This window comes from Tachypleus tridentatus, chromosome 10 (assembly GCF_004210375.1).
Source record: "Tachypleus tridentatus isolate NWPU-2018 chromosome 10, ASM421037v1, whole genome shotgun sequence".
Classification (NCBI taxonomy): Eukaryota; Metazoa; Arthropoda; class Merostomata; order Xiphosura; family Limulidae; genus Tachypleus; species Tachypleus tridentatus.
Window position 1 is genome coordinate 9,649,095 of NC_134834.1, and position 13,215 is coordinate 9,662,309.

A 13,215-nucleotide genomic window follows, 5' to 3' on the forward strand; every position below is an offset into this window, starting at 1 on the left:
TGTGTAACTATGGCTGGCTAGAGCAAAGAGTAATTGTGTAACTATGGCTGGCTAGAGCAGAGAGTACTTGTGTAACTATGGCTGGCTAGAGCAGAGAGTACTTGTGTAACTATGGCTGGCTAGAGCAGAGAGTACTTGTGTAACTATGGCTGGCTAGAGCAGAGAGTACTTGTGTAACTATGGCTGGCTAGAGCAGAGAGTACTTGTGTAACTATGGCTGGCTAGAGCAGAGAGTACTTGTGTAACTGTGACTGGCTAGAGCAAAGAGTAATTGTGTAACTATGGCTGGATAGAGCAGAGAGTACTTGTGTAACTGTGGCTGGCTAGAGCAGAGAGTACTTGTGTAACTATGGCTGGCTAGAGCAGAGAGTACTTGTGTAACTATGGCTGGCTAGAGCAGAGAGTACCTGTGTAACCATGGCTGGCTAGAGCAGAGAGTATTTGTGTAACCATGGCTGGCTAGAGCAGAGAGTACTTGTGTAACTATGGCTGGCTAGAGCAGAGAGTAACTTGTGTAACTATGGCTGGCTAGAGCAGAGAGAGTACTTGTGTAACTATGGCTGGCTAGAGCAGAGAGTACTTGTGTAACTATGGCTGGCTAGAGCAGAGAGTACTTGTGTAACTATGGCTGGCTAGAGCAGAGAGTACTTGTGTAACTATGGCTGGCTAGAACAGAGAGTACTTGTGTAACTATGGCTGGATAGAGCAGAGAGTACTTGTGTAACTATGGCTGGCTAGAGCAGAGAGTACTTGTGTAACTATGGCTGGATAAAGCAGAGAGTACTTGTGTAACTATGGCTGGCTAGAGCAGAGAGTACTTGTGTAACTATGGCTGGATAGAGCAGAGAGTACTTGTGTAACTATGGCTGGCTAGAGCAGAGAGTACTTGTGTAACTATGGCTGGCTAGAGCAGAGAGTACTTGTGTAACTATGGGTAGCTAAAGCAGAGAGTACTTGTGTAACTATGACTGGCTAGAGCAGAGAGTACTTGTGTAACTATGGCTTGCGAGAGCAGAGAGTACTTGTGTAACTATGGCTGGATAGAGCAGAGAGTACTTGTGTAACTATGGCTGGCTAGAGCAGAGAGTACTTGTGTAACTATGGCTGGCTAGAGCAGAGAGTACTTGTGTAACTATGGCTGGATAGAGCAGAGAGTACTTGTGTAACTATGGCTGGCTAGAGCAGAGAGTACTTGTGTAACTATGGCTGGCTAGAGCAGAGAGTACTTGTGTAACTATGGCTGGATAGAGCAGAGAGTACTTGTGTAACTATGGCTGGCTAGAGCAGAGAGTACTTGTGTAACTATGGCTGGCTAGAACAGAGAGTACTTGTGTAACTATGGCTGGATAGAGCAGAGAGTACTTGTGTAACTATGGCTGGCTAGAACAGAGAGTACTTGTGTAACTATGGCTGGCTAGAGCAGAGTAGAGTAACTTGTGTAGACAGAGAGTATGGCTGGCTAGAGCAGAGAGTACTTGTGTAACCATGGCTGGCTAGAGCAGAGAGTACTTGTGTAACTATGGCTGGCTAGAGCAGAGAGTACTTGTGTAACTATACTTGGTAACTGGCTGGCTAGAGCAGAGAGTACTTGTGTAACTATGGCTGGCTAGAGCAGAGAGTACTTGTGTAACTATGGCTGGCTAGAGCAGAGAGAGTAACTTGTGTAACTATGGCTGGCTGGCTAGAGCAGAGAGTACTTGTGTAACTATGGCTGGCTAGAGCAGAGAGTACTTGTGTAACCATGGCTGGCTAGAGCAGAGAGTACTTGTGTAACTATGGCTGGCTAGAGCAGAGAGTACCTGTGTAACTATGGCTGGCTAGAGCAGAGAGTACTTGTGTAACTATGGCTGGCTAGAGCAGAGAGTACTTGTGTAACTATGGCTGGCTAGAGCAGAGAGTACTTGTGTAACTATGGCTGGATAGAGCAGAGAGTACTTGTGTAACTATGGCTGGCTAGAGCAGAGAGTACTTGTGTAACTATGGCTGGCTAGAACAGAGAGTACTTGTGTAACTATGGCTGGATAGAGCAGAGAGTACTTGTGTAACTATGGCTGGCTAGAGCAGAGAGTACTTGTGTAACTATGGCTGGATAAAGCAGAGAGTACTTGTGTAACTATGGCAGGCTGTAGCAGAGAGTGCTTGTGTAACTATGGCTGGCTAGAGCAGAGAGTACTTGTGTAACTGTGGCTGGCTAGAGCAGAGAGTACTTGTGTAACTATGGCTGGCTAGAGCAGAGGGTACTTGTGTAACTGTGGCTGGATAAAGCAGAGAGTACTTGTGTAACTGTGGCTGGCTAGAGCAGAGAGTACTTGTGTAACTGTGGCTGGATAAAGCAGAGAGTACTTGTGTAACTGTGGCTGGCTAGAGCAGAGAGTACTTGTGTAACTATGGCTGGCTAGAGCAGAGAGTACTTGTGTAACCTTGGCTGGATAAACCAGAGAGTTCTTGTGTAACTATGGCTGGCTAGAGCAGAGAGTACTTGTGTAACTGTGGCTGGATAAAGCAGACAGTACTTGTGTAACTGTGACTTGCTAGAGCAGAGAGTACTTGTGTAACTATGGCTGGCTAGAGCAGAGAGTACTTGTGTAACTATGGCTGGCTAGAGCAGAGAGTACTTGTGTAACTATGGCTGGCTAGAGCAGAGAGTACTTGTGTAACTATGGCTGGATAAAGGAGAGAGTACTTGTGTATCTATGGCTGGATAAAGCAGAGAGTACTTGTGTAACTATGGCAGGCTGTAGCAGAGAGTACTTGTGTAACTATGGCTGGCTAGAGCAGAGAGTACTTGTGTAACTATGGCTGGCTAGAGCAGAGAGTACTTGTGTAACTGTGGCTGGCTAGAGCAGAGAGTACTTGTGTAACTGTGGCTGGCTAGAGCAGAGAGTACTTGTGTAACTATGGCTGGCTAGAGCAGAGAGTACTTGTGTAACTATGGCTGGCTAGAACAGAGAGTACTTGTGTAACTATGGCTGGCTGGAACAGAGAGTACTTGTGTAACTATGGCTGGCTAGAGCAGAGAGTACTTGTGTAACTGTGGCTGGCTAGAGCAGAGAGTACTTGTGTAACTGTGGCTGGCTAGAGCAGAGAGTACTTGTGTAACTATGGCTGGCTAGAGCAGAGAGTACTTGTGTAACTGTGGCTGGATAGAGCAGAGAGTACTTGTGTAACTGTGGCTGGCTAGAGCAGAGAGTACTTGTGTAACTATGGCTGGCTAGAGCAGAGAGTACTTGTGTAACTATGGCTGGCTAGAGCAGAGAGTAACTGGCTGTAGCACTGTGGCTGGCTAGAGCAGAGAGTACTTGTGTAACTATGGCTGGCTAGAGCAGAGAGTACTTGTGTAACTATGGCTGGCTAGAGCAGAGAGTACTTGTGTAACTATGGCTGGCTAGAGCACAGAGAGTACTTGTGTAACTATGGCTGGCTAGAGCAAAGAGTAACTTGTGTAACCATGGCTGGCTAGAGCAGAGAGTACTTGTGTAACTATGGCTGGCTAGAGCAGAGAGTACTTGTGTAACCATGGCTGGCTAGAGCAGAGAGTACTTGTGTAACTATGGCTGGCTAGAGCAGAGAGTACTTGTGTAACTATGGCTGGCTAGAGCAGAGAGTACTTGTGTAACTATGGCTGGCTAGAGCAGAGAGTACTTGTGTAACTATGGCTGGCTAGAGCAGAGAGTACTTGTGTAACTATGGCTGGCTAGAGCAGAGAGTACTTGTGTAACTGTGGCTGGCTAGAGCAGAGAGTACTTGTGTAACTATGGCTGGCTAGAGCAGAGAGTACTTGTGTAACTATGGCTGGCTAGAGCAGAGAGTACCTGTGTAACTATGGCTGGCTAGAGCAGAGAGTACTTGTGTAACTATGGCTGGCTAGAGCAGAGAGTACTTGTGTAACTATGGCTGGCTAGAGCAGAGAGTACTTGTGTAACTATGGCTGGCTAGAGCAGAGAGTACTTTGTGTAACTATGGCTGGCTAGAGCAGAGAGTACTTGTGTAACCATGGCTGGCTAGAACAGAGAGTACTTGTGTAACATGGCTGGCTAGAGCAGAGAGTACTTGTGTAACTATGGCTGGCTAGAGCAGAGAGTACTTGTGTAACTATGGCTGGCTAGAGCAGAGAGTACTTGTGTAACTGTGGCTGGCTAGAGCAGAGAGTACTTGTGTAACTATGGCTGGCTAGAGCAGAGAGTACTGTGTAACTGTGGCTGGATAGAGCAGAGAGTACTTGTGTAACTATGGCTGGCTAGAGCAGAGAGTACTTGTGTAACTGTGGCTGGATAGAGCAGAGAGTACTTGTGTAACCTGTGGCTGGATAGCAGAGAGTACTTGTGTAACTATGGCTGGCTAGAGCAGAGAGTACTTGTGTAACTATGGCTGGCTAGAGCAGAGAGTACTTGTGTAACCATGGCTGGCTAGAGCAGAGAGTACTTGTGTAACTATGGCTGGCTAGAGCAGAGAGTACTTGTGTAACTGTGACTGGCTAGAGCAGAGAGTACTTGTGTAACTATGGCTGGCTAGAGCAGAGAGTACTTGTGTAACTATGGCTGGCTAGAGCAGAGAGTACTTGTGTAACCTATGGCTGGCTAGAACAGAGAGTACTTGTGTAACTATGGCTGGCTGGAACAGAGAGTACTTGTGTAACTGTGGCTGGATAAAGCAGAGAGTACTTGTGTAACTGTGGCTGGCTAGAGCAGAGAGTACTTGTGTAACTATGGCTGGCTAGAGCAGAGAGCACTTGTGTAACTATGGCTGGCTAGAGCAGAGAGTACTTGTGTAACTATGGCTGGATAGAGCAGAGAGTACTTGTGTAACTATGGCTGGCTAGAGCAGAGAGTACTTGTGTAACTGTGGCTGGATAAAGCAGAGAGTACTTGTGTAACTGTGGCTGGCTAGAGCAGAGAGTACTTGTGTAACCATGGCTGGCTAGAGCAGAGAGTACTTGTGTAACTATGGCTGGCTAGAGCAGAGAGTACTTGTGTAACTGTGGCTGGCTAGAGCAGAGAGTACTTGTGTAACCATGGCTGGCTAGAACAGAGAGTACTTGTGTAACTATGGCTGGATAGAGCAGAGAGTACTTGTGTAACTATGGCTGGCTAGAGCAGAGAGTACTTGTGTAACCATGGCTGGCTAGAGCAGAGAGTACTTGTGTAACTATGGCTGGCTAGAGCAGAGAGTACTTGTGTAACTATGGCTGGCTAGAGCAGAGAGTACTTGTGTAACTATGGCTGGCTAGAGCAGAGAGTACTTGTGTAACCATGGCTGGCTAGAGCAGAGAGTACTTTGTAACTATGGCTGGCTAGAGCAGAGAGTACTGTGTAACTAGAGGCCATGTAACTATGACTGGCTAGAGCAGAGAGAGCACTTGTGTAACTATGGCTGGCTAGAGCAAAGAGTACTTGTGTAACTATGGCTGGATAGAGCAGAGAGTACTTGTGTAACTGTATGGCTGGCTAGAGCAGAGAGTACTTGTGTAACTATGGCTGGCTAGAGCAGAGAGTACTTGTGTAACTATGGCTGGCTAGAGCAGAGAGTACTTGTGTAACTATGGCTGGCTAGAGCAGAGAGTACTTGTGTAACTATGGCTGGCTAGAGCAGAGAGTACTTGTGTAACTATGGCTGGCTAGAGCAGAGAGTACTTGTGTAACTATGGCTGGCTAGAGCAGAGAGTACTTGTGTAACCATGGCTGGCTAGAGCAGAGAGTACTTGTGTAACTATGGCTGGATAAAGCAGAGAGTACTTGTGTAACTATGGCTGGCTAGAGCAGAGAGTGCTTGTGTAACTATGGCTGGCTAGAGCAGAGAGTACTTGTGTAACTGTGGCTGGCTAGAGCAGAGAGTACTTGTGTAACTGTGGCTGGCTAGAGCAGAGAGTACCTTGTGTAACTGTGGCTGGCTAGAGCAGAGAGCACTTGTGTAACTGTGGCTGGATAAAGCAGAGAGTACTTGTGTAACTATGGCTGGCTAGAGCAGAGAGTACTTGTGTAACTGTGGCTGGATAAAGCAGAGAGTACTTGTGTAACTGTGGCTGGCTAGAGCAGAGAGTACTTGTGTAACTATGGCTGGCTAGAGCAGAGAGTGCTTGTGTAACCATGGCTGGCTAGAGCAGAGAGTACTTGTGTAACTGTGGCTGGCTAGAGCAGAGAGTACTTGTGTAACTATGGCTGGCTAGAGCAGAGAGTACTTGTGTAACTGTGGCTGGCTAGAGCAGAGAGTACTTGTGTAACTGTGGCTGGATAAAGCAGAGAGTACTTGTGTAACTGTGGCTGGCTAGAGCAGAGAGTACTTGTGTAACTGTGGCTGGCTAGAGCAGAGAGTACTTGTGTAACTGTGACTGGCTAGAGCAGAGAGTACTTGTGTAACTATGGCTGGCTAGAACAGAGAGTACTTGTGTAACTGTGGCTGGCTAGAGCAGAGAGTACTTGTGTAACTGTGGCTGGCTAGAGCAGAGAGTACTTGTGTAACTATGGCTGGCTAGAACAGAGAGTACTTGTGTAACTGTGGCTGGATAAAGCAGAGAGTACTTGTGTAACCATGGCTGGCTAGAGCAGAGAGTACTTGTGTAACTGTGGCTGGATAGAGCAGAGAGATCTTGTGTAACTGTGGCTGGCTAGAGCAGAGAGTACTTGTGTAACTATGGCTGGCTAGAGCAGAGACTACTTGTGTAACCATGGCTGGCTAGAGCAGAGAGTACTTGTGTAACTATGGCTGGCTAGAGCAGAGAGTACTTGTTTAACTATGGCTGGCTAGAGCAGAGAGTACTTGTGTAACTATGGCTGGCTAGAGCAGAGAGTACTTGTGTAACTATGGCTGGCTAGAGCAGAGAGTACTTGTTTAACTATGGCTAGCTAGAGCAGAGAGTACTTGTGTAACTATGGCTGGCTGAGCAGAGAGTACTTGTGTAACTGTGGCTGGATGGAAAGAGAGAGATTTTGTGTAACTATGGCTGGCTAGAGCAGAGAGTACTTGTGTAACTATGGCTGGCTAGAGCAGAGAGTACTTGTGTAACTATGGCTGGCTAGAGCAGAGAGTACTTGTGTAACTATGGCTGGCTAGAGCAGAGAGTACTTGTTTAACTATGGCTAGCTAGAGCAGAGAGTACATGTGTAACTGTGGCTGGATAGAGCAGAGAGTACTTGTGTAACTATGGCTGGCTAGAGCAAAGAGTACTTGTGTAACTATGGCTGGCTAGAGCAGAGAGTACTTGTGTAACTATGGCTGGCTAGAGCAGAGAGTACTTGTTTATCTATGGCTAGCTAGAGCAGAGAGTACTTGTTTATCTATGGCTAGCTAGAGCAGAGAGTACTTGTGTAACTATGGCTGGATAGAGCAGAGAGTACTTGTGTAACATTACACAGATATGCAGTTCATAACAATAGTGACACAATAAATACAATACGTTGACGTAGGTGAACAATAAGTAACATATGTTGGTTCAGGATGATAATACATATAATATACTAACACTAAAAACTACGTAACATTTGTTGACAGCCAGTGAATGTTTAATAGCCCTAAATACACCTCTAAAGTTCGTCATTGTTTCCTGTAGGAGAAATAGTTATGGTAGGAGATCAAGAGGTTCCTTGTTACGAAACGTCAGACCCTAAAACTGCCCCTCCTGGCGCCTATACTTGTGACGTTTCGTTAGCTGTTTGTAGAGAGAAGTGGACAGGCCCCAACTTTGGTATTAGCAACTTTGATAACATCTTCTTCGCCATGCTTACAGTGTTTCAGTGTGTAACACAGGAAGGTTGGACTTCAATGTTATACTGGGTAAGAAACTGGTGTTGTTTTCACTTTTTTTTGTACTGTTATAATACATATCTCACTTAACGCTGTAGCTTTTTGGATCAAAGTTGAAAATATCCCAGTAATTAGTGCAGATAATTTTCTTTCTTATAGATTAAAATGCATTATTTGGTCAATTTCGTACACTCTCTGTTAACGACATTTTCGGTCGTAAACCTAATAATATCTCATAAATATAAATATTTTATATTTCATCTAGACAAACGATGCATTAGGAAGCACTTTCAACTGGATCTATTTTGTTCCTCTTATCATTATCGGGTCATTTTTCATGCTCAACTTGGTTCTTGGGGTTCTGAGTGGGTAAGTGAAACATTAATAACTAACTTACTTTTTGTGGTCATGAGTGACCCTCTTATCGTTTCCCAATAACATTTGTTATTTATTACTATTTTCACACTAATTGGACTGTACACTGACAAGCATAATAGGAGGGACGGCCTCTTGCACGTTCTTTGTTTAGTACTAAACTTCTCTAGCACGTTAGCCAATCAACATATCAACGGTCGTCTCGTGCGTTTTGATATTTCCAGTGATTATGTGTAACTTCACAATGTGGATGAAGTCGTATCTTGATGATTGTTAACGTGTTAGTCTGCGAGTTAAATTCTAGGACTTAGCGATTAATTGTGATGTTGTTATATCAATGAAAATGTTTCATATTTGGGCTTAACTCCGATAACGTTACAATAGTTGTTGTCAAACACTTAGATAATACAATTAGCGTCTTAACGAACATTATCTCAAGCAGGCCTGAAGAATTCTGGCACTGTGCGAAAGTCCTCGTCAGCACTGGAAGTAGAAGACATAGTGGGGTTGTTGTATTTTATTATACATTTTCCGTATAAAATGTTATGAGTGACAGCCATGTGTTTTTATTTAGCGTTTTCTGGGGCCACTGAATAATAAAAACAAACCTTTTCTTCTAACAGGCACGATAATTTACGAGCTGACCTTGTCTAGATCTTAAAACAATTTCAGTGGATGAACACATCACGCTTAGGTCTTATTGGCTCCAATACACTTGATTTATTCGGCGTTCTTAAATGTACGTGTATCTATTTTTCATTCGAGTCAGCAACTGTGTTATAATAGAGCCTTGCATCCAACAAGGACAAGTGACTTAATAAAGTACAGACAATGTTTCCAGTGACGAAAAACGGTCATTCTGTCTGAGTAAATAATACAGCTAACAACGTGGCTTACGTACTGTATATACGGGATTTTACTGTGTATGCGAATACATTGTATTGGTCCTTAATTGTTTTTAACATGCAAAATATACATTGCAGTATGTTTGAACATTATATAAACTGGGCGTTTATGTTCCTTCCATGATTTGGTATGAACTGAAATCTTCGTTTGGTTTTCTTTAAACGCAGTTGGTGTATAACTTGGAAACCTAAAATAAAGACCAATAAATGTTTTCTTATAATAAACTTCACGTTCAAATCTACCATCACAATTGTGTACACGTATCCAGAGAAGTGAGTTTAAGAACTTATTGACGTCTTACAGAAAGTTTCGTACCTTTACGTCTGTTGTTTGAATAGCAAAGAACTGAGAAACATGAAGTGTGTTCCTAAGAATAGCAAAGTATTATCTATATACCTTTGTAACAAAGAAAATTATTAGTTAAAGAAAGAGCCAATCCTGATGTCAGTTACATCATCAGTTCGGTTATCATGAATACCATTAAACAGAAAGGTGATTCCTTAGTTGCAAATATTCATGAGTTTCAAAATGGCGGATTTTGAAAGTGTAACTAAATTATCGCTGAGAACTAAGCTTGCACGTGACAATGTTGTTCCTTCAAAAGGAATTTTAGAATAAAAATAGACAAAACATCAGTATAAGTTCCAATTTTTGGAACTATAGGTCTTAATAAATAGCGCCCCCAAGTGGCACAGTGGGATCTTGGCGCTATAAGCCGGGTTTTGATACCCGTGATGGGCAAATCACCGATAGCTCATTGTGTAGTTCATTACACTATGTAATAAAATTTTTGCTTTTTCTTGTTCCTGGGCAAAAAGTGTTATTTCCCAATTGGTTATGCCTAAAGTAAATGGAAAAGACCTAATCAAACTTTGCTTTTGTTACCTGGGTGATGAAATTTTCAAATTTATCCATTTTTCCAGAACATTCCAGGTAGATTCAGTGGTGAGTAGCTGATAGAAAAATTTCTCGAACTTACAAGAACTTTCTAGAATGTTGTAGAACGTACGAGTATTTTCAAGAACCTTTTAGAATTTTCTAGAACTTTCCATACTAATATATATACAGGGGCTCACCACTCACCACTTCAGTTTAATTATAGCTGGCTAAGTGAACACATAGATCTATGCAAGGAGGCTTTACCAAGTTTCCCTGTCATCTTTACCTTTGGGACAGCAGGGACACCGCAGCGCACTACAACAGGAAGCACTGGCCATAACGGACCGAGTTCTCTGTGGAGAGGCACAATGTCAAGTGTGAGCCACTAGTGGACCTCCAGAAGGTGTTGTTCTTAACATTGCACAAAAAATTGGGTCTTATGAAACAATTTGTCACAGCTCTTGATAAGGAATCTAGAGCTTTCAAGTACCTTCGAGACTTCTTCCCTAAGCTGTATGAGGCAAAGTTCAAAGCTGGTGTCTTCGTTGGACCACAAATAAAGAAGATCCTGGAGTGCACAGACTTCCCCAAGAAGCTCAGTAGGAAGGAAACAAAAGCTTGGGGCAGCTTTGTCGCAGTGGTTCAGGGCTTCTTGGGCAATCACAAGGCCGAAAATTATGTGGAACTGGTTGAGGTTCTGGTGAAGAACTACGGCAAAATGGGCTGCAGGATGTCCCTGAAAGTCCATATCCTTAATGCTCATCTTGATAAATTCAAGGAGCACATGGGGGCATACTCAGAGGAGCAAGGTGAGCGTTTCCACCAAGATATACTGGACTTTGAACGCCGCTACCAAGGGGCGTATAATGAAAACATGATGGGAGACAATATTTAGGGACTGATACGTGGAAGTGATTTACATTACAGTCACAAATCTCGAAAAACTACTCACTTCTAAACATGTTTGTATAACTTTAGTATAAATACGTGTAAATCTTGATCCATATGTTGTTTTATTCAGACCTTATGTAAATGAAAATGTGCAAATTTGTCCGTTTTTACATAGAAAATAGGTGAATTTCTAAATTTGATTATCCAGGTCACAGAAGCAAAGTTTAAAGGGAATAATGGCCATTTCCTGTACTTTTACAACATAAGCAAATAACACACACTATTCATGAACAAAATTTGTGTTACATAGTGTTATGTAACCTAGTATGTTTCTTATAAAACAAACCTGCAGTGAGAAAATATCCTAACGGTGAGAATGAAGCCACTTTATCAAAATAAACAGACCTGGTGAAAGTTTAGACCTTAAAATATAGGAGTATAAAAACATTGCTACTGAATGATACGTTCTGTACTATAAATATAACAATAACTGAGCAATTAAAATTATTATAAACTTAACCAAAATGTAATTATCTACTTTCTGTTTTCTATTGAATATTTTTATATTCAAATTTGTGATCATAATAAACCATAGAAAAAGAACCATATAATCCATAGCGCTGGTGGTGTTTTAGACGGTTACATACCATAATTATAACTGTTAATATCTGTATCATATCATACTATAAATTGTTCAGTTTTTTTATAGGCTTAATTACCAAATGAAATACAATGTTATGCTTTGTGCAATGAATTTTTTATTTATTTATCTTGTTTTAAGTTTTTTTGTGATTTCGTTAACGTTTGTTATTCGCAGTGAATTTGCCAAAGAGAGAGAAAGGGTTGAAAATCGACAAGCGTTTCTGAAACTTAGACGGGAACAACAACTGGAGAGAGAACTCAATGGTTATGTTGAATGGATATGTAAAGCAGGTATTTTAATTAATTATTTTTGTAGTTGCTGATTAATTCGGCCCGGCATGGCCAGATGGGTTAAGGCGTTCGACTCGTAATCTGAGGGTCGCGGGTTCGAATCCCCGTCACGCCAAACATGCTCGCCCTTTCAGCCGTGGGGGCGTTATAATGTGACGGTCAATCCCACTATTCGTTGGTAAAAGAGTAGCCCAAGAGTTTGCGGTGGGTGGTGATGACTAGCTGCCTTCCCTCTAGTCTTACACTGCTAAATTAGGGACCGCTAACGCAGATAGCCCTCGTGAAATTCTGAACAAACCAAACTTAAACTACATTCGTTTTGAACCACATATAATCACCCTGTATTTAACATTTTCTGAACAACTTTTGCTGATTTCTGATTGGTTACTTTTAAGTCGTGGTCTCGTGGTTTAACACAGCTTCACAGAACTTTATTTTGTTTACTTTTTTTACTGTGTGGCTTAGCTTGTTTGTATGTTTGTTTTGAATTTCGCACAAAGCTACTCGAGGGCTATCAGTGCTAGCCGTCCCTAATTTAGCAGTGTAAGACTAGAGGGAAGGCAGCTAGTCATCACCACCCACCGCCAACTCTTGGGCTACTCTTTTACCATCGAATAGTGGGATTGACCGTAACATAATAACACCCCCACGGCTGAAATAACAAGCATGTTTGACGCGACAGGGTTGCGAACCCGCGACCCTCAGATTACGAGTCGCACGCCTTAACACGCTTGGCCATGCCGGGCCCATAGTGTAGCTTAGCGAAAAATAATAATAAAAAAATTATTTGTCGAAATAAGGCGACACCTACTTCTTGGAATGTGAAGAACCAGTCTTACTGAACCATCCTACTTTGGTCACATGAAATAAGAAGGGTTCATCGACTCCTCTCGTCTAGACAATTAAATGTTACCAAAACTTAAACCAAATAGTAAAAAATTGTATTGGATTTTTCTGTGGCTTGTAACGTGTCTAAGTAAGTTTTCGAATATTTATGGATTTTTCTGATGTTAAAATAAATATAACATACTTAGTCAAATAACGCTCACTGTGATTGTTTCAGGTTGATTAAACTGGCCAATCAGAAACTCCGTACCAAAAGTGAAATTATTATAAGACGCTTTATCAAATAACGCTCACCATGATTGCTTCAGGTTGATTAAACTGGCCAATCAGAAACTCCGTATCAAAAGTTTGTTTGTTTGTTTTTTCTCTTCAAGAACATGCCAGTTGGATCATAAATTAATAAAAAATTTTAAGTTAAGTGATCTAACTAAGTCAGACATTACTGAGTTTTACCGCTAACTGTATTTACAATACATCACTATGCATATTTAGGCTATGTTTTACGAGCTAAGTGTCCACGTGCGATTCTAAGTCGCATGAAATTTTAAACCCCACCACCTTCAAGCATAGTCGTAATTGTTATTTATTCATTTGATGCGGTGTGAGACTGCGCAAAGAGTTACAAAAGACTGTAATAATAATGTGGTC

The 13,215-nt window shown here is 42.4% G+C and overlaps 1 protein-coding gene across 1 annotated transcript in view; it reads left to right on the forward strand.

Moving 5' to 3' along the window:
* The window catches only part of LOC143227943 (voltage-dependent calcium channel type A subunit alpha-1-like), a 125,160-nt gene that overhangs the window by 17,514 nt on the left and 94,431 nt on the right, over window positions 1-13,215 (forward strand). Inside the window, exons 5-7 of the mRNA XM_076459295.1 lie at window positions 7,544-7,767; window positions 8,003-8,106; window positions 11,606-11,721. Of these exons, the coding sequence (XP_076315410.1) occupies window positions 7,544-7,767; window positions 8,003-8,106; window positions 11,606-11,721 (444 nt within the window). The remainder of the gene's footprint in view (window positions 1-7,543; window positions 7,768-8,002; window positions 8,107-11,605; window positions 11,722-13,215) is intronic.